Source organism: Branchiostoma lanceolatum, chromosome 2 (assembly GCF_035083965.1).
Source record: "Branchiostoma lanceolatum isolate klBraLanc5 chromosome 2, klBraLanc5.hap2, whole genome shotgun sequence".
Taxonomy (NCBI): domain Eukaryota; kingdom Metazoa; phylum Chordata; class Leptocardii; order Amphioxiformes; family Branchiostomatidae; genus Branchiostoma; species Branchiostoma lanceolatum.
The window spans coordinates 8,218,189-8,238,706 of record NC_089723.1 but is presented as its reverse complement, the minus strand read 5'-3'; the positions used below and the strand labels follow the sequence as shown (position 1 = coordinate 8,238,706).

Here is a 20,518-nt window from a genome sequence, read left to right as displayed (position 1 = left end):
ATTGAAAATCCTTCTATGCTATGCTTAATATATTCCAAAGTCAAATTCTTACTTCAAGTTGTTTCACATATGTCCGTCATAGTTCTGGGATTTTCCACAGTTTGCAACTTATGCCATGCTGACGCCTTCTCGCGTGATAATTGAATTATATGACGTCTGTGTTTCAAATTTTGTCACCTGATGATTGTATTATATGACGTCAGTGTTCTAAAATTCAATCATCAGGTGAAAATTTTGAAACACTGACGTCTTATAATTCAATTATCAGGCGAGAAGGCGTCAGCACGGCATAAGTTGCAAACTGTGGAAAATCCCAGAACTATGACGGACTTATGTGAAACAACTTGAAGTAAGAATTTGACTTTGAAATATATTAAGCATAGCATAGACGGATTTGCATTTTTTTATGTAGCTTTCCTTTAATTGTATACTGTTTGTACTTTTGTTTATTCATGGAATGTCCGGTTTGATATCTTGTATTCTGGACATGCTATGGTCACGATTTGTAGGCAGTAGATAGCTATTGTGCTCGGAAATAAGTGATATAAGGTTGGGCTTCCTAGCGGTCAGTTCAAAAATTGCAGGGTTGTTTTTGTCAGCATTTTCAGAAGATGATAAACTCAAGAAGGGAATAACGGATTATATGATCTTTGGTATGTAGGTAGCTTAGACAAATATGTACGAAATGAAATGAACAGTATGCAAAATAGAGGGATATCAAGAAATTTCCAAAGAGACCAACTAAAGAAAGAAAAGATTTCTATGAAGGTGGCTTAGGCAGAGATGTACATGATTAGATACATTTTATGCAAATAAGGACTTGATTTGCCTAATTAACTAGGAAATTCTATAATTCCCCTGTTTGCCATTTCTGGACTTCAATAAATGTAACACATGTAATTCATGGTAGGTGGAACATAAACAGATACCAAACATGTAAATGAGGGCCTGATTTGCATAATTGATACAAAAATGGCAAAACCGCTTTATGATAAATAATGGGAATTTCATAATTGTGACGTGTAAGTCATCAGTTGAAGGTGAATGTCATCATGCATGCATCATCTAAATGGTTAAGTCATTTGCATAAAATTAACAAAAGCTCTAAACAATTCATTGAGGTATGGGGTCGCCGAGTTGATTATGCATATTTAAAACTAGTCTTTGGTAACGATACGCATAATCGAGTGTTTGCATAGCCACCATATCGTTTGATTGAACCTGGAAAAGTGCTTTCTATGAATATAGTAGTGAGTAGATACATACGTGCGTTTTATGACATAACTACATGATTGTAATCGAATCTGCAAATTCAAATGTACCAAGCAACTTCTGGGTTTACAAGGCGGATGATATATAACGGGGGGTGCCCAACCATCGGACGTTTTTTTACGCGCTGGAACTCACGGCGCTCCATTGCTGGTTGCCAGAGAGTGGTCAGGTTTTAATGAATGAATTTTGAACACATTCATCTTAAGACCATACTTGGACAAGAAATGTATTCATACTGTTTATGGGCCCTTCATGCGTTACATGCGGAAGACGATGTGAGACATTTTCACGAATGTACCTTCTGATTTAGTGCTACGCCAGATAGTGTGCCTAACTTAGTACGCTTTGGTAATTTTGCTCTCTTCGGAAGTTGGTGATGAAGTTAGGGAAATGTAAATAAGGCTTGAAGTCTGCTATATTCTAGCTTTCTTTTGACCGGAAAATTTTGACTGTGTGCACTTCTAACGTCATGTGAGAAGGGCTATATCTAGCGCATCCCAGCTCATGTTCCCACGGGAAATAGGCTACTACGCGGCCCGACGTACGTATTGAATGCGGCCCGACTTACGAAATCATTACGAAAAAACGACACCGCTTACATCAACAATACTCCGTCTACTTATTGGGAAACATCTTCGCCATCTCTGTATTCAGTTTCCTTTTCATAGACGGTACCAATCACATGTTAGAGCGTAACAAATCTGTGCGTTGAATCGTCCCGCCACCATCGCGGTCCAAAAAAATGGCGGGAAAACAACGTCGTCAGACGACAGCAATGTTTACGTTGTTTTTCTTTGGTCGGTTTTCTTCTCAACAAACACTTAAAGACCTAAATTTTTAGTGTTTTATGAAATTATTTTTCTTATGTGTATGATAGCTGTGTGACTAATGTATCTGCTTGGCACAGGTCGTATATTTAGGTGCCGGGCCGTCTAGCTACGCAGTGACCCTCTACTCAGCGTTGCCATCATTATTGTCAAAATACTACTTTTTGACAAAACAAGAAATGAATATGTACACATATGTTTTGAATGTAAATGACAATTATGTGCATGAACTTGGGTTATTTACCTTCCTTATCAGCATAGTCATTGGACACAAACACGGCGTACTTATGCAAAATAAGATCAGTAAAAAATCCGTGCGATGTTCGGGCGTGTGCGAGGTTCGGGCGGCCCCCGTTACGTCAAAGTGACGTGAGTACACACATCCTGCTTGAGATAAATGTAACATGTACATACCTTTGTGCTCTTCACAGGATTCACCCATCTATTGGTTGAGTACCTCGCTCTTACGGCGTTTCAGAACCTCGCACCGGCCCACCCGATCCTCCGCCTGATGCAGCCGCACTTCATCTACCTTTTTGCGATCAACCAGTGAGTCTCAGGCATCACCAGGCTAATATAAGTCAATTAGATCAAGCACAGCAGTCACATAGCGAATGTTTATAGGAAAGCTACACAAAAAAATGAAAATCCTTCTATGCTGTGCTTAATATATTCCAAAGTCAAATTCTTACTTCAAGTTGTTTCACATAAGTCCTTCATAGTTCTGGGATTTGCCATAGTTTGCAACTTATGCCGTGCTGACGCCTTCTCGCCTGATAATTGAATTATATGACGTCAGTGTTTCAAATTTTTCACCTGATCATTGAATTGAGATCACTGACGTCATATAATACAATCATCAGGTGAAAAATTTGAAACACTGACGTTATATAATCCAATTATCAGGTGAGAAGGCGTCAGCACGGCATAAGGTGCAAACTATAGAAAATCCCAGAACTATGAAGGACTAATGTGAACCAAGGAGGTTATATATAACCTCCTTGTGTGAACCAACTTGAAGTAAGAATTTGACTTTGGAATATATTAAGCATAGCATAGAAGGATTTTCAATTTTTTGTGTAGCTTTCCTATAAACATTCGCTATGTGACTGCTGTGCTTGATCTTCCCAATTTAACACAAATGTAAGCTACATTAAAACATTGTTGTGTCACCATAGATTTTATACATATTGTAGCGTGTTATTACCAAAATATAGAACATACATTCAAGGTTTGAAGGCCCGTCCACACTTATGCGTATATTCAAGTCCGTAGTATTTCTTTGTATGTTAAGTTTTGCGGCCGAAGAAGTAAACAGTGCGAACGGGTCCTATGGCCTAACGGCGTTGATATTTTTCTTGCTGTATAGGCTTGCGCTGGAGTCACTGATCAACAAAGGTGGTGGTCTGGATCTAGTTACACAGATTGGCTTGTCCGGCAGCTTTGATCTTATCAGGGAAGAGTAAGTAATGGATCGAGGTTTTGAAAGAGCCTGGGCTGTCTCCAGCTTTGAACTTTTTTCCGTCCCACTCATTGTTTGGGAGCTGATTTTTTAAATTTTCATTGTTGAATCTGTCATTTTAAGCCCCAAAAATACATTTTCATCAGTTTTATCTCGTGAAATTGCTATTTTGGGGACGGAAAGGGTTTGAATTTGTTTCCGTCCCAACAAGCAAATTTCCGTCCTAGGACGGAAGGACGGGTCTTGGAGACAGCCTTGGAAAGAGCATACATGTTGTTGCATAGGGGGGTGCCCATCTCTGTTTATATAGCCCTTGGACCACACAGCATTACGCAATCACTATACACTTGTAGTGGCTCGTTGGGGTTCAACCTTCATTTTCATTCCCTGCCCCAAGTGCTGGGTGCCATGTGGAGAAATTTGCATGTGTCAATGTTGGTATGAATCCACGACCTACCAATGCAAGAAGAACACTCCACCTACTAGGCCATTGCATCAGATGATGTATTGTTCACTCAATTATACACGGTGGTCAAAAAGGCCTTGATTTTTCCTCACTTGTAAAGCATGCATATTGATGAGGAATCGATGTCAATCACCCCTGTCACTACTGGTAACAGTAGCTGATTGGTTCACGCCTTTGCAGGCGGGAACTAGATTTGTTTTGGTTGCACCAAGCCGAGCACGATTCCGCCCGCGAACTTGTCCTTTTCAAATGCATGCCTTGTCTCCGCCCCTATTGTTTTCTAATTAACACGTTAACAATACCCCAGCTTTCATTTCAATCATTCCCACGCTCAAGCTTCATTCTAACACCACCGTTTCAATTCTTTCTTAGCTATATTTTAGTCTATCCTACCACACAAAACGCCCAAACTAAGACCATAAAGAAATCGCAGTTTCCGCATTAACTCACCGTAATTCCCGGCCGAGGGTTCTAGATTATAAGCGCAACCGCCGGAGACGCCACAAAACCCGCCGATATGATAAACAATACCCCGGCCTTTACTCCATACATTACTTTCTTAAACACACATACACTCAAAATTAACAAATAGAATTCGAATAGTTCATAGATGAAGTCAAATATTTTCATTGTAAACAAATCCATTGAAATTTACCACATACTGAGACCCCAAAGCGTAGCACTCACCTTGATACATTTGCGTGTTTGCCAAGAACTGGTGTACCGACGTGTCTGGCGCTGTCCTACATATACACAGCGACTCGATAATCACAACCTACGTTTTCCGATTCAAAAACGCATTATTTCTTATAACATACTCCTTCTCGTCATTTTTTAAAGACCGTAATTCAATACGCGTGGTAACAGCGCACACGCCAGCATTTGATGTGCCGAATGTGTCGGCTTGTGCTGAAACTAAAAACTTCCTGGTAGCTTTGACCTTGCTTTGACTGGTAGAAGAAAATGGTGCATTTCTATACAAAGGAGATGTACGTCGTATAAAAATACGCATGAGTAAATCAACTGCTGGGAAAATACAGGAGAGATCAGAGTGTTATTGTTTGACAGCAGAACTGGATTTTTCTTTGTTTACAAACCGACGCCATGTTCTGGTTTCTTTAGATAACACACTTGCAGGTCTTATTCATGTATTTTTTTACATTATTTTACCCACCATTTTTTCCCACCACATATTTCAATCACCAATGGTACCGTTCAGGCGTATTTCTATTAGAAATTGATCGAGGTTCCTGTCTCTACAAGCTCTCCCGGCCTTGTCGATACGATGTTTCACTAGGGGGTTTCACTAGTTTCTCATGCTGAGACAGGTACGTACTTTTTGGACGATGGCATAATGCTTACGCGATTTAGTTTACAGTACCAACGAGAAACTTGACAAATTAACTATATTTTGATGCTCTTTTGAGAGCTCGTGAGAATTCGAATGTGTATATTTAGCTCGTTGGTAGTTGAAATTCGCGGGTAATTATCTCGCTTGGTCCGGGTGACCAATACAATGGAGGTATTTCACACTCATTTACATCTGGATTAACCGCCCCAGAACAGACGCTAGCGAAGTACTGTGATCTTTACCGACAAGCTCATTATCTTATCTTTGTCCAGAAACTGTAGGCGTGAGTTCTTGAGATCAGCCACTAAGATGTCTCCCTCGGCGGTAACAGCAAGCGAGGTCGCAACGCTAAACTGTCCATCTCCACTGCCTAACTCCCCAACAGTTTTAATGAGCTTTAGACTCGCGCCGCCCTTACCGATCGCCACGTTTGGTCGCACCTGCGCAGTTGGAGGTGCAGATAACATCGGGATTGTTGTTTGCTTTATCCCGCCTACAAGTTTGGACACTTCCTGCTCCACGTCACGAGCTGAAGGCCCAAAGGTCAAGTTCATTAGATGCCTGGTCAGTTCAGCCTTTCCGACAGATTTGTCGTCCCCTGTTTCCTCCAACCGCCCGGTCAGTTCTCCGGCCACCGACATGACCTCCGCCGGACTCCCGTACTCCAACACGTTGTCCGTGAACTGGACACAGCTCCTGGCTGAGGCCAGGTCCATTTCAGCTGCCTCCATGGCGGCTTCTAGCTGTTTTTCCCGAGCAGCATTCATGGCGCGAAGCTGGCCGATTCTGTCGTCTCCCACTTTCTTCGCGGCCTCGATGGTCGTTTTGACTTGTTTTCTGATCTGTTCTTCTGTCCGCTGCACCTGTGTAGACCACCCGTCCTTCACTGCCTGCAACTGTTGTACCCACTTCTCATGTGCGTCTGCTGTGTTCTTGACTGTCGCCAGTTTTGCCTTGATCTTTGCCCCCTTCCTCTCGGTCGCCTTCTCTATCTCCACATACTGGTGATCTTTGTGCGCCGTGACCACACAGTGCAGACAGATGACCCGGTGACAGGTGTCACAGTAGAACTTGTTCAGTTCATGGTGATCCTCACACTTGGAGGTCTCTCTTGCCCGGAGCTCGGCGGCAGCTTGGCCAGATTGAAGGTCTTGAATTGTTACAACTTTGTGAGATCGATTTCCTTTGAGCCGACCATGAACTTTGTTACACGTCTGACACAGGTAGTCGGTACACTCCACACAGTAAAACTGAGCGGAGTTCCCGACCTCACAGACCGTACAGGGGACTCCATCCTCCCGCGCCTCGGAAGTGCCCCCTTTTAGTTGTTGCAAAATGTCGCGCAGTTTGCCGACGAGGAAGTTGGACTTCAGCCCTTGAACGCCATTTCTGGGGAGGGGCACGTCCTGTCGGCATGTTGGACAGTCCAGTTTCCCTACCGGCTCTGTGGCCAGGAGCTTCTCCAAACACGGCTGGCAGAAGGTATGAAGACACGGCAGCATCTTAGGCTGCTTGAAGTCCTCCAAACAGACCTGGCAGACGAGAAATTCGTCGGTAATGTCGCTGAATGCGTTGGACGCCATCTTTGCCCAGGGGCGTGTTTGTGACTTTGGCACACGTACCAAATGACGAGAGGGGCAACGATGTTATTCGTGATTAACCATATTGACATTTACCTCGTGATAAGACCTTGGGACATTCCATTTGTGATGGTTCGAAGGGATGTAGGAGTGACATTACTTACTGAACTTAGGATCGTTTCAAATATAAATGAGTTGTTTTAGTGAAGCGAAGACATGTTTTTTTATGAATGTAAATGTCAATGAAATATGCGAATGTGAGCAATGAGTGGTGATGATGTTTTTGTAAAGGTTTTTTTTTCCCTGTGCTGGATGCCATCATAACGTATGGGTGTGTGCGTAAACTTTGGCACACTTACCAAAAAGAATGGAGAAGGGCAACGATAACATTCATGATTGCTTTATTGACATTCCCTCATGACAACACCTTGGGATGTTCTATTTGGGGTGTTTATGAGGAGTGCAGAAGTGACTTCCAAAGTTAAGACATTCCATTTTAGTTTAAGGTTGGCTGCACATACCAAATGATGAGATGGGCAACGTTGTTATTAATGATTACTTTAGTGACATTTACCTTGTGAAATCACATTCGGACGTTCTATTTGTGATGGTTCAGAGGGGTGCAGACGTATGACGTCACATTCCATTTGTCAAGAAATTTATTTGGGATGTAGATGCGTTGATATTGATGCAAGTGTTAGTAAAATATGTGAGAGGTAATCTTTTTCGTAACTTTTAGGAGAAAAATGTCTCCTATCCCCCAGCGTTGGACGCCATCATATCCCAGGGCTTAAATTTGGCGCATTTACCACAACGTCAAGAGTGGCGGCGAACACGTTCATGAATACACTGTTGACTTTTACCTCGTGACAACACTCTGGGACATTCTATTTTTGGTGGTTTGGAGGGGTGTAGAAGTGACGTCACGTTGGGACCTACCATTTGTCAAGGATTGGTTCTGTGAAGGGAAGGCATGTTTTATGACTGTAAATGTCAATAAAACATGCGAGTGTGAGCAAGGAATGTTGATAATTTTTTGTTAAGTTGAAGAGATGAAATTCCCATCATTTCCTCATGTGTTGGAGGTCACAATTTCCTAGGAGTGTGTGCGTAAACTTCGCCACAATAACTAAAGATAACATTCATGATAACTTTATTGACTTGTACCTTTGGGGCGTTCCTTTTGTGGTTCTTCGGAGGGATGAAGACGTGACATCAGGTATCAAATATCATTTGTTCCATTTATCAAATAACTCTTTTGCAGGGGTATACTGACATGTTTATTTGAATGTACGTGTAAATGTCATTAGAGTATGTGAATGCAAGCAAGGAAAATATCATATTTGTTTGTACAGTTTGGGAAAGAAATTCGCCACTCTTTCCCCTGTGTTGGACTTTGTAAACTAGATTGTTAAGTCAATATAATACACCCTTTAAGTTTTTTATTGCTCTATCGATGCATTGAACACGGATGTCATTTATTGATTTAATGGAGTGATTGGCATACGTTTCATAGTGGAGTAAAAAAACAGCTGACAAGGTTTGGGGTCCATATCTCCAACTGGACATTAAACTTTACACAAGAGTTTATGGTTAAACTATCAAATCTAATGTCATCTTACAGGCAAAGATTAAACCAGGACTTGAATATAACAATTTGGAGGCACATCAGGATCTGACATATTTTGAAACGAAGGACAATTTTGGGTTTCACTTAACAGAGAAAATCTTGATAGAATGCAAATCAGAAACAACTAACTGTCCGTCATGAGTCAGCGCCAGTCCAATTGCATAGTCCAGTCCGTGTTCCCTCCGCTTCAGCACGTGCCTGATAAACGTGCCGTCCCGACTGATTAGGGAAATGCGATCGTTGTCCCGGTCAGCCACGATGATGTTGTCCTCGCTGTCCGTGATGACGCAGTAGGGGTGGGTCAGCTGACCAGGTCCCGAGCCAAGTGACCCGCACGTGAAGATATGACGACCGGCGGGGTCAAATATCTTCAAGTTGTGGTTGTTATAGTCACTGATGATGATCTGGTTGCTGCTGTTGGCGGCCACACAGAGGAAGGAACCCAGCTGCTGCTGACCTTGACCTTTGTCCCCGAACTTCAGCATGACGTCACCGCTGGGGCTAAGTATGAAGACGTTGTGCCCGACAGTGACGATGATGCGTCCTGAACCGTCAACAGCGACGCCTTTAGTTTTTTCACCTGTCTCTGCAGCCCCTGTCACCTGGATGACACGTGACTTCCTCCCCTGTTTGTCCAGTACGTGAATCCCGTGTCCTTCACCTGTCACCAACAGCTCACCGCTTTTCAGTGCCGCCACAGACTGTGGCTTGAACCCCAAATCGACCTTCTTCTTGAAGGAACCATTTTTGACCAGAAACTGCAGTCGTTTGTTGTGATAATCAGTCACTACAATGTCTCCCTCTGCGGTGACAGCAAGCGAGGAAGGAAAGTAAAACTGTCCATCTCCGGTGCCCCACTTACCTCCCACAGTTTTGATGAGATTTAGACTCGCGCCGCCCTTACCGATCACCTGCTTAGTTCCTGAAGGTCGCATCTGCTTAGTTCCTGAAGGTGACGATAACATCGGGATTGCTGTTTGCTTTAACTGACCGACTAGTTTGGACACTTCTTGCTCCACGTTAATAGTCGGAGGGTCGAATGCCAAATTCATCAAATGCTTGGTCAGTTCAGCCCTGTCGGCACTCTTGTCGTCCGACGTTTCTTCCAACCGCCCGGTCAGTTCTCCGGCCACCGACATGACCTCCGCCGGGCTCCCGTACTCCAACACGTTGTCCGTGAACTGGACACAGCTCCTGGCTGAGGCCAGGTCCATCTCAGCTGCCTCCATGGCGGCTTCTAGCTGTTTCTCCCGAGCAGCATTCATGGCGCGAAGCTGACCGATTCTGTCGTCTCCCACCTTCTTCGCGGCCTCGATGATCGTCTTGACTTGTTTTCTGATCTGTTCTTCTGTCCGCTGCACCTGTGTAGACCACCCGTCCTTCACTGACTGCAACTGTTGCACCCACTTCTCATGCAGGTCTGCTGTGTTCTTGACTGTCGCCAGTTTTGCCTTGATCTTTGCCCCCTCCCTCTCAGCCGCCTTCTCTATCTCCACATACTGGTGGTATTTGTGCGCCGTGACCACACAATGCGCACAGACCACCCGGTGACAGGTGTCACAGTAGAACTTGTTCACTTCATGGTGATCCTCACACTTGGAGGTCTCCCTTGCCCGGAGCTCGGCGGCAGCTTGGCCAGATTGAAGGTCTTGAACCGTTACAACTTTGTGGGCCCTACTCACTTTTAGTCCACGGTGCACTTTGTTACACGTCTGACACAGGTAGTCGGTACACTCCACACAGTAAAACTGAGCGGAGTTCCCGACCTCACAGACCGTACAGGGGACTCCATCCTCCCGCGCCTCGGAAGTTTCCCCTTCCGGCTGTTGCTGCGGCTGTTGTTGCGGCTGTTGTTGCAGAATGTCGCGCAGTTTGCCGACGACGAAGTTGGACTTCAGTCCCTGGACGCCATTTCTGGGGAGGGGCACGTCCTGTCGGCATGTTGAACAGTCCAGTTTCCCTACCGGCTCTGTGGCCAGGAGCATCTCCAAACACGGCTGGCAGAAGGTGTGAAGACACGGCAGCATCTTAGGCTGCTTGAAGTCCTTCAAACAGACCGGGCAGACGAGAAATTCGTCGGTAATGTTGCTGAATGCGTTTGACGCCATTGTTACGAAGTATGTTACTACAGCGGCTTGTTGACTGTTACCTGGTGAGGTCACGTAAGGGTATGCCATTTGAGTAGTCCTGTAAGGTCAGGTGTCATTGCTGTACAATATTCAATTCAGTTTATTAAATCAACCTTGCAGCGTTACATAAAAGCTCGGTATCAGGTGTCACGAGAACAAAGCTTCCCTCAAACAGGAGAAAAAGGGTAAAGGCGAAGGTGTTTGAACAGGTATGTTTTTGTAACTTGAATAGACAAGGTTTCAAATAACTAATTTTAATCATATCAGAAGACTACATAAATATGATATTATACATTATAGTAAATATCTCTATAGGTCCTGGATTATTTCGAGGCTCTCTGTGCCATTTAGAGACCTTTTTATGGAATAAAAGGTGATAGTAATGGAATAATAGAACCACTTTATTACGAAACGGTCATCCAATTACCATCTGAAAAGGTCGCAGCTAACACGCTCCCTGGATCGTAAGTAACTGCCGAGAGACAACTTTAACATTTCCAAATGATCATGGGTGATTTTGCTACGGACCCCCACACTGATCTTGATATACTGGGCTAGATCATTAAATATCAAATTAATAAATAACCTTCTCCGGTTATTTCACGGAAGCGAAGATCACTGGGAAGGTTGTCCACCTCTACAGGCTCTCCTGTGGCTGTGTAGCCCAATCCTGGATCTGCACACTCTACTGCAGGCCGGGCATGTATACGATTCTTCTATTAGTGTGGTCTCAGCCACAGCTAAGGTTCGAAGTTGACGCCTGCATTACCCTGGTCTACTCTTGATTTCCAGTGTTTGGTTTTTAAATAACAGAAAACATTCAACTTTCCGTTGCTAAATTCCTCGGTGATTCCCAATCGTTCTTTTAAGTTATCTTTATTCCCCATTTCTAGCTGGCGACCGTTATATATATATCAAGTGTGTTATTGCCAGAAAGTAAAATACTCTAATGATGTATAAGAGGCAATTATCCGTTAGAAAAAATTACTAATTTTGCTTGGAAAAGCATTCATCATTAACAAACTTTTTATTTGCAATCTAAAGTTTGTTAATGATAATAACTAATAACTACTATTTTTGTGTCTTCTTGTTGATTTATTATTGATATTTGGCATAGAATGTCAAGCTAATTCTATTTTTTTCTCTAAATTGATGATTCGCGACAACAGGCTGAAGACATGGCGGCTTGATGTGAATGGAACGCTTCCGGAAGATTTGAAAAACCGAGGGGTGAGAGCATTTATTGATAACTAAACTATCGAAAACTTCATACAGCTTGTATTATTGCTCATCTTTACTTGTTTCACCTTAGTGAACATTCGTTATAGATTTTTGTGTCTCAGTCGCCATCATTCTGACGCCCAGTCGATAACGTTAACATGCGTTGTTACAGAAGTTGCATTAGACTATATTGTATGAGCTGAAGGCTGTTGAATATGATGAATAATTGTATGCATGATATTTTATCCTGTCGATACATGTTGAAAAAGTCGGGGCAATTCTTTTCTTACTGCAAGGAAAGCTAAATTCACTTAACTTTATAAGCACAGCCTTTTCAATGTATATGTACAAACATGTATATACTTCTGCAAATGTTAACTTGAAGGTAAACGATGTGGAAACGTTGCCCAAGTTCTACTACCGTGACGATGCTCTGCTGTTGTACTACGCAATACACAACTACGTCACAAGCGTCGTTGGGCTTTTCTACGATGATGGCAGTAAGTATGCAGATATGACTGCCGTGTTTAGAAGTGTGCTTCAAAACTAAGTACAGTAGAATCCGCTTAACTGCACACCCCATTTGCCAGCGTATTTGGTGCAATTATCCGGCTGGTGCAATTATGCGAAATTGCCCAGCTGGGCCGGTAGTACACGCCCCGTGACCCGCCTAGGACCTCCCAATCGATCGCTATCAATGTGATTGTCAATGGAGACCACCTTCCTTTGCACATGTAAGTGAAAACAATTTTAGACATATCGGCGGTATTGTGCCTCTACATAGGCACTTATCGGCTCATTTGTATCGCGTTTGCCGATTTTTAGTGCACCTTTTTAGTAAACTTGTCGGGGATTTTTAAAACATTTTGGTGCAGTTATCCGGCATAGGTGACAATGCGCCGTGCAGATATGCGGAGTCACTAACAATGCAGTGAATGGGAACCGGTTTGGGATTTTGGGATTCGGTGCAGTTAAATGGAATGTGCGTTTATCCGAGGTGCAACTAAGTGGCTTCTACTGTATATACCAGTTGCCTCAGGTACGTAAAATTGTTCTGCGGCATAAGAGTATATATGCAGTATGCTTTTCTTTATAGCATGGCGCAACTGTCGTTAAAAGCGTAAGTACCCCAGTTGATTTGCTAGTCATCTAAATCAATATTGTGGGACACTTCGTCTTCCACTGCTTCCAAAAAAGAAGTCAAACCCAAAAAGCGTAGATTGTATTCCGTAGTAGTTTTTAGAATAGCCATGTGTTCTACAAGTCAACATTGTTAACTCGCACTATCTGTACAGTATACAATTGCTATGCATTGTTTCATGTTGCAATTAGCCCTCCGGCAAGAACTTGCAAATAAGATCATTTATTGTTCATGTACGTACTACCCCCCCCCCTCTCAGTGGACCTGCGGCACGCTGGCGGCGTCGCTGCGGCCGATCGAATTGACAAAGCTTAAGCACTCAACGATTTTCATCGACAAAAATCGAATCATTTTAAGCTTTGTGTGTTTTGTTGTATTTTTGGTCATACGTGTTCGTTTTGACTGATATTTCCATTATAAAATCAAGGATAACACAAATCCATTTTAGAACGCAGCGACGCCGCCAGCATGCCGTGGGTCCAGTGAGAGGGGGGCTTAAGTGCCCAATACTAGACATTGGTTGACATTGGTGATACCTTAGGGTGTGACTTTGCCTTTCCGTTTGGGTCTTCCTTGCAGCACAATCTGAACTGGTCTTCCTTTTTTTCTCTTATTTCCATCTGTTCTCCAGTCTAGAGCTTTCGTTTGTTATTCTCTTAGTACATGGCCAAGTCATTTCAAACCTCTTGCATGGCACTGGTTTTAATGGATAGTCTTCTAGGCTCAGTTTTGCTATGTAGTCCCTTGTTTCTTACTGGCTGATAATCTTTTTTGTCTACAACATCATTAATTTTTACGGGAAATAAACACATACTAGAAATCTGTTGTTTGTGTCATTTTTGTTTTCCTGTTTTCTTCTTAGACAATTCTACCAAGCTGAAGGGAGACTCTGAGATACAGGCTTGGGCAAAGGTCCTCGCTTCTTTATCCGATGGAAGTATTGCTGTCAAGGTAATTCACAAATAGCCTCATTAACGCATTGAACTACCTTTTTGAATCTCATTGCAAGCTTAAGATACTAATCGACGGAGGGTATGACCTGTTCATTCACATGCCGTTGTAATTGCATGTAATTATTACTGTAGGAATGTATGTTTCACATACTGTTTCGGTATCTTTCATTACTGTATGGAACATAATCTGCCAACGACGCTCGGCGACAGCAAATAATGCAAGAGCTTAATTATTGAGAATTGTTAAGTCTGAAAATCATTCATTTCATAACTAAAACTTTGATCTCATTCAACGTAACGAAAAATACCTCGTTAATGAAGATCATGATGATTTTATCCCATCTTCCTATAATGCTTTGGTCATGATATTGTCCTTCACTTGTTAAGTAAATGACTCTACTTTGTTATGAAACTTAATCTGCGTTATTGGTACATAACAATATGGAAAATGATTTAATCTAAAAAGATATATAAAACACCACCATGGCCCACCACACATCATTGAACGTACTGTGACATGGGGGCCGGTACAAACTTGCAAACACCTTTGACCTGTTACTTATATCACATTTTCTGAAAGTGACCTGGTCTCTAGCTATGCCTGAAGGCGATCAGAGAACTAAAGTCCGAATTCTTACGTTGGACTATGGATCGTGGGGTCGTGTGGCGCAACGGCAGAGCGTTCGGCTCAGAACCAAGAGGTCCTGAGTTCGAATCCTGTCATGTCACCGATCTTGTGCCCTTGGGAAAGGCACTTTACATGACTTTCCTCACTCCACCCTGGTGTAAATGGGTACCTGACTTCGGTTGGGGAAGGTCGTATTAAGGCCACCTGGTGGCGCCGAATGGCAGCCACCCAGACCCTTGCGACAATTCCACATAATGCAAGTGTGGATAAGATTTGTATATGTGTATATTCTGTGAAAAATGTAAACCCTGCCTCAATTCAAGGCTGCCATTGTGGGTAATTTCCGACCAATAAAACCATTCTGACCAATATAAATCATCTTCCACAATGATTCTATTCTAATTAAACACAGGGAGTTCCCGGGAATGGACGTTTCTCTACTCTTGATCAGCTGATCCAAACTGTCACCTCCATCATCTTCACCAGTAGTGTGCAGCACGCAGCCGTCAACTTCATGCAGTGGGACCAGTACGGCTTCGTACCCAACATGCCGCTTATGCTACAGGGGGACCCACTCAAAAATAAGGTTACATACTAGTAATGTATATCCTGAACTACACAATACCTCACTTCAGGATCTGATTTGGCGTTTAATTTTAGTGCTGTGATTTCGAAAATTAAAAGCATCAATGGGAGTACATGTACTATGACAATTAGTAGTCACAACCTCCAAAAAACAGACCGTTTTAAGTCTGACAATAATTGGTCAGGTGGACGGGTTGATACACGCGTGATGTAATTAATCAGGCTAGTATGTGTTATATGATCTCTAACAACATGTTTTTTTTCTACCCATCGCAAATGACGATTACCTAATCAGGAGATGAGTTATTTGATTGAGAATCAAAAATTTCACTGAAGTCCCATATTTGTTTATCTTCAAACAATGAAATAAGATTTTTTGTCATGTTGTGTAAGACAGTAATATCCAATATGGATGATTAGAACTGATACTGATACATTAATGCACAAGGGTAATCACTGTTAATATTATCTATAGTTATAACTGTGGCATGAATGACATCTTATGAATGACGTACACGAAAAAAAGGCAAAATTCGCTCCCGTAAAACATGTCTCCCAACTACAGTCGTAGAGCACCTCATATTCATTCTTTGCATTTTTTTAAATCGCAGTTTGTAGTTGGTCAGATTATCATTAGTCAGTATTCTCATAGGTACACACATTGAAGGGGATCATCTAAATTTAACAGATACGCCAAAGATAGCCTGAACTCAATCAAGCTCATATAACGGCTTGCCGCCCTGTAACCGCATAGCCGCCCAAGAGCTTGATAGCATGCGCCGCTAATCCAGGGGAACCCGCCTTTCTAAATATGGATAATTTATGCAGAAAGAGAGAAACCCCCGGACAGCTGGAGTTTGCGTTATACAGACTACGCCAAAAATAGTTACTCAAGCAACTGGATAAAAGTTGGAGACAGACGTTTCAGACAGCACCCGCTGTCTTTCGCCAGTGATTGAAGGTAAGAACTGGAGAACCAGGTTTTCAAAGTTTTGATAACCTGGTTCTCCAATTCTTTTCTTTAGTCACTGGCCAAAAACAGCCACCCTCGTAAAACCAGGACCCATGTCGCTCCACGTTACATCGGTCGCGAAATGGGCCCTGGTAAAAAAGCCCGTCACATATGGTTATGATGACGTCGCCACCAAAACAGCTTCAGCCAATCAGAGGGTTTGCTTCCTCTCATCGGAAGCCAGCGCGCAAAGAACGCTGGGAAGCTATAAACCAATCAGGTTACGTGTAACGGCTAGCTCATTAATTATTCATGAGCTACAACTGCCGTTTGTGCGAAATAAGGTCAACTCATTAATTATTCATGAGCAAGTCTCGTCGACCTGCCATAACCATATGTGACGGGTCTTTTTACCAGGGCCCATTTCGCGACCGATGTAACGTGGAGCGACATGGGTCATGGTTTAACTAGGGTGAAAACAGCTGATGCTGCCTGAAACGTCTATTTTTGGCGTGTCTTACTACCTGGGTGTAATTTGACTAAGTGATTGGATGCGTCTTTCCACAGGATGCTCTGACGGAACAGGACATCCTGAATGCCCTCCCTGATAAGAGGAAAACGTCGGAGATCAACCTTTTGACGGATCTCCTCAGTGACCGAGCAACACTGCCTCTTGGAGACTTCCTGGTTAAATACCTAGAAGATCCCAAAGTGCTGCAGGCCGTTCAAAAGTATCCAATGTTTATTTGTTTTTCTCGTCTTTTTGTTGAAACATTTATTTACAATATACAGCGGCGACACACAGTTGACAATCATCAAAATAAAATACAAAACAAGCAAAATACAAGTGTTTGATAATAAATATGAAATAAACAAAGATTTTGATAAATCAGTTCTCCTGATATGGAAGCATTTGGTAACTGTAACAAAAATGTTTGGACATAAATTAGGATTTGATAATTGTTAGTCGAAGGCAGAGAAAGTAATCCTGTTGGAAATAACTGAAGTTAAACACCATCTGACCGTTTCCCAATGTTTCGTCGACTTACCTAAGGCCACACTAACTTGATTCTACGGATGACATCCGCGCGCGTATCAATTTCCGTATGTTTAAAAAAAAGTATTTAGCTATACTGTAAATCGTACAGAAAACCCGTAGAAGAGCACATATAGGCATGAAATTACAAAAACATATAGAAAAACGGATACAAATTAATGTCACCGAATGCCAAAGTCAATTTCAAAATCAAAGAGAGTGCGAAAAAAGGAGATCAACGAATTTATTGTTTGGTACACAAGGTTGAATGACTTCATTACTTTGTCAAAACTTCTGGAAAATTTAGATTTCATAATAAAGGCAAGTTTTTTTCCTTCACACGCTCACATCAGTTTTGGGGTTGCCCGGAGGATGTCATCCAAATAATCAAGGCAGAACTGCCTATTCAAGGTGGTAGAACACAGTTTTCAGCCTATGGGGGTTTCTATAGTTAAGGACCACAAAGTGGCCCACATCATCGGCGACGTGGATAAAATCAAAGTAGGGTACCCTACAAAATCACGACAAACGAATATGTTGAAGTCGAGGGTACGATCTACAAAATAACTGAAAACCAAAAAAAAGTTAAGTTTTACAATTTGACGGCCACTCTGATATGGGGTCATGCGGGGTCATCCGGAACTGCAGCCGACTCACCTCGGCAGGCAGCTGCAAAGGTCACGCGCATTTATACGCCGAATGGGAAAACTTCACAATCTCATTCCTACGATCTAAAAGCCCACTTATTATACTGCCATACAGTAAAGTTCGTGCCTCTCTGGCATTCACGTCAATTAACGTTTTTACACACGGTTCAAGGTTTAGGGCGCACTATTTTCTTACCGCTACGTCACAGACTCCGGGGGTCGCGGCGAAATACTGTGTGCTGCTACCTTAAAAATTACCCAACAACGTCAATAGCTGGCATGATCAAAATGTTATGTTTGATTTTACGTCTAACTGTTAAACATACCTGTTGAGCTTAACAGAATGGGTTTAATTCGTTGAAAATGATGTTTCTGTTTAAATGTCTCTTACAGGTTCAATCAGGAACTAGATGTTGCCGGAAACAAAATGGAAGGTGAAAACCAAACGCAGCGTCTCCATCCTTACGACTACTTGGATCCAAACCGCGTTCCAAACGCTATCAGCATCTAGAAAATCTGACCGTGTATTTCCTGGAGATATAAAAGAATATTTTCATGATTACAGCGGTACCTAACCAGATATAAAAGGCGTATACAGCAAGAGCATATAAGTCATAGCACCAAATACTAACATCTGTAGCTAGCTATAGGTATGGGATCCACAAGGAATGAAATTGTAACCGCTAACATTTATAATCTATCGATTGCTCCGTCTCCTTCCTTGGGAAGTTAGACCGTTCAAGTTATCAAATACGTAAATGCATTTAAGGTCGCATGGTTTTTTATTTCGCGCTAAGGCGAAAATGAAGTGTCCGCGGTGGTTTTAAGTTTGCGGCAGCGCTATAGTCACATACTTCTACAGTATCGGACATAAATGTTCGCGGTGGTTTTAAGTTCGCGATGAAACGGTCGCCGCGAAAACCGCGAACATAAAACCACCGCGAACATTTCTGTATTAACACAGTGATCTGCTTGCAAATTCATTTCTTGTAAGATTATTACACAAAACAAGTTAAAGATAAATGACTATCGACTGGCAGAGACCATATAAATTCGGGTGCACGTCAAGAATTTGGTGGTGGTGGTGGTCATGGTGATGAGAAGATACAAGCACCTGTTGCTTTTTGATACCAATGATAACGAGTTGTTTAACTGACTGGCTCACTTATGGATAAAACGACGACTATACAGTGACAAATCAAATTCAATGGAAACAAAGCATAATTACAAGTTACTTGTCTTCTATATAACCATAATACAGGTAAATGAAAATGGATTCATTTTGTATAAATCTGAAAGTGCATGATTTTCGTGTTTCGTCTATATAAACATATATCCATCGATAAATTAAAGCATGTTAAGTTTGAATATTTCGCACACTTAGTGCATATATGTAATATTGTTTCCGATCGACAGATAGAACTATCACTTGTCTACTGTTGTGACGACGCATTTTGAGTTGATTAGGAATTTCCATCATGTACCCAACACCTAATAATCTATGCTGTATGGGATATCTATTGCCGACATTCTTGGGGTGATAGAGTTAAAGTTCATATTGATAAAGAACATGACAAAATAGTGATAAATGTACATGGTATGGAGGAGAGGTCTTCATCTTGAAAAATTTTTTTTTTGCAAGTTAGAATAAAAGTACGTTTGGTTACAATGGTGCTAGTTTAGTGGTGAGAAATTAAGAATCATAAGGAGCTAGTTACGATGTATGTTACACATTAAATACTAGTAATTTTACCTATCCTTCTATTGTTTGGCTCTTTTGTTTGTTTCTTTGATTCATAAGAAATTTATTATTAGCCAGTTAGGAATACAAGTAGTGTCGGTGACAAGTGTAATAATTGAAACATAAAACACAATAATTGAAATCTCCTCTCAATCGGGAACGTGATCTGATACAAGTACCGGTACTAGTAATGTATTAAGTGTAGTGTAATTAAGTGCGGTAAAACGACAAATGCATGCCCTTCTTACCGAGGCAGTGACTAAAATATCAAGCGTATTTCCTATCTGCTAATACGTACAGTCAAGGATATGATCAAACTCTTTTACTTCTTTTTTTTAAGAATAGCAAGATCACACCGTTCAATGATAGGTATGTCGGTTTTAAAAATCAATCAAATACGTTTTTCTCATATATGCCCAAGGGGAACGGCCTACTTAAAAACGAATATAATCGATTATCATGAAAATGATCAGACATAACACCCACATTATATGTTAGCTAGAAGCATTTATAATTGTCAGTTCACAAAACCTTTTGGCACGATTTTAGACTAGTTAAGAGTTTTTCATATCGATTAGCGCGTAACTATTGGTTCAGATGGAAACTTCAAAACTGCAATATTCACATTCACACTATTTACACTGCGCTATAATTGGATCAATCCGCCAATGACATCACCTAATGCTATATAAGGAGCGGCAGTTGACCATGCTGTGTAGTTCACTGAAATCCTCCGCAACGGCTGGACGTGGTGGGCAGTCTGTCCCGGGCTCGAAGTGGGGTCTTCTTACAATGGAGTGTGCATCCACCGGTGCTTCGAGCGGCCTGTGGCAGCGTCTTGAGTCCTAGGAGAGGTTTTCTGGACTACCACGACTGAATTTCGGTCAAGGTTTGGCT

The 20,518-nt window shown here is 42.1% G+C and overlaps 2 protein-coding genes across 7 annotated transcripts in view; one reads left to right on the top strand and one right to left on the bottom strand.

The window, feature by feature from the left end:
* LOC136427352 (allene oxide synthase-lipoxygenase protein-like) overlaps positions 1-19,618 on the top strand; it is a 37,501-nt gene extending 17,883 nt beyond the window's left edge. For all 6 annotated transcript variants that reach the window (XM_066416177.1, XM_066416176.1, XM_066416173.1 and 3 more), the window contains exons 12-19: positions 2,531-2,648; positions 3,469-3,561; positions 11,887-11,947; positions 12,324-12,438; positions 13,942-14,030; positions 15,073-15,246; positions 16,765-16,928; positions 18,274-19,618. In XM_066416177.1, coding sequence (XP_066272274.1) covers positions 2,531-2,648; positions 3,469-3,561; positions 11,887-11,947; positions 12,324-12,438; positions 13,942-14,030; positions 15,073-15,246; positions 16,765-16,928; positions 18,274-18,391 — 932 coding nt within the window. In that variant the 3' untranslated portion in view covers positions 18,392-19,618. The remainder of the gene's footprint in view (positions 1-2,530; positions 2,649-3,468; positions 3,562-11,886; positions 11,948-12,323; positions 12,439-13,941; positions 14,031-15,072; positions 15,247-16,764; positions 16,929-18,273) is intronic.
* LOC136427351 (tripartite motif-containing protein 2-like) lies at positions 8,386-10,804 on the bottom strand. The gene has a single exon (XM_066416170.1). It carries the CDS (start codon positions 10,763-10,765, stop codon positions 8,669-8,671), a length of 2,097 nt encoding a protein of 698 aa, XP_066272267.1. The 5' UTR covers positions 10,766-10,804; the 3' UTR covers positions 8,386-8,668.
* Positions 19,619-20,518: the final 900 nt, after the last annotated feature.

What these genes read in the sequence shown, in the direction of transcription:
- LOC136427351 (XM_066416170.1), bottom strand. Translation starts at nt 10,765, where the DNA reads ATGGCATACCCTTACGTGACCTCACCAGGTAACAGTCAACAAGCCGCT.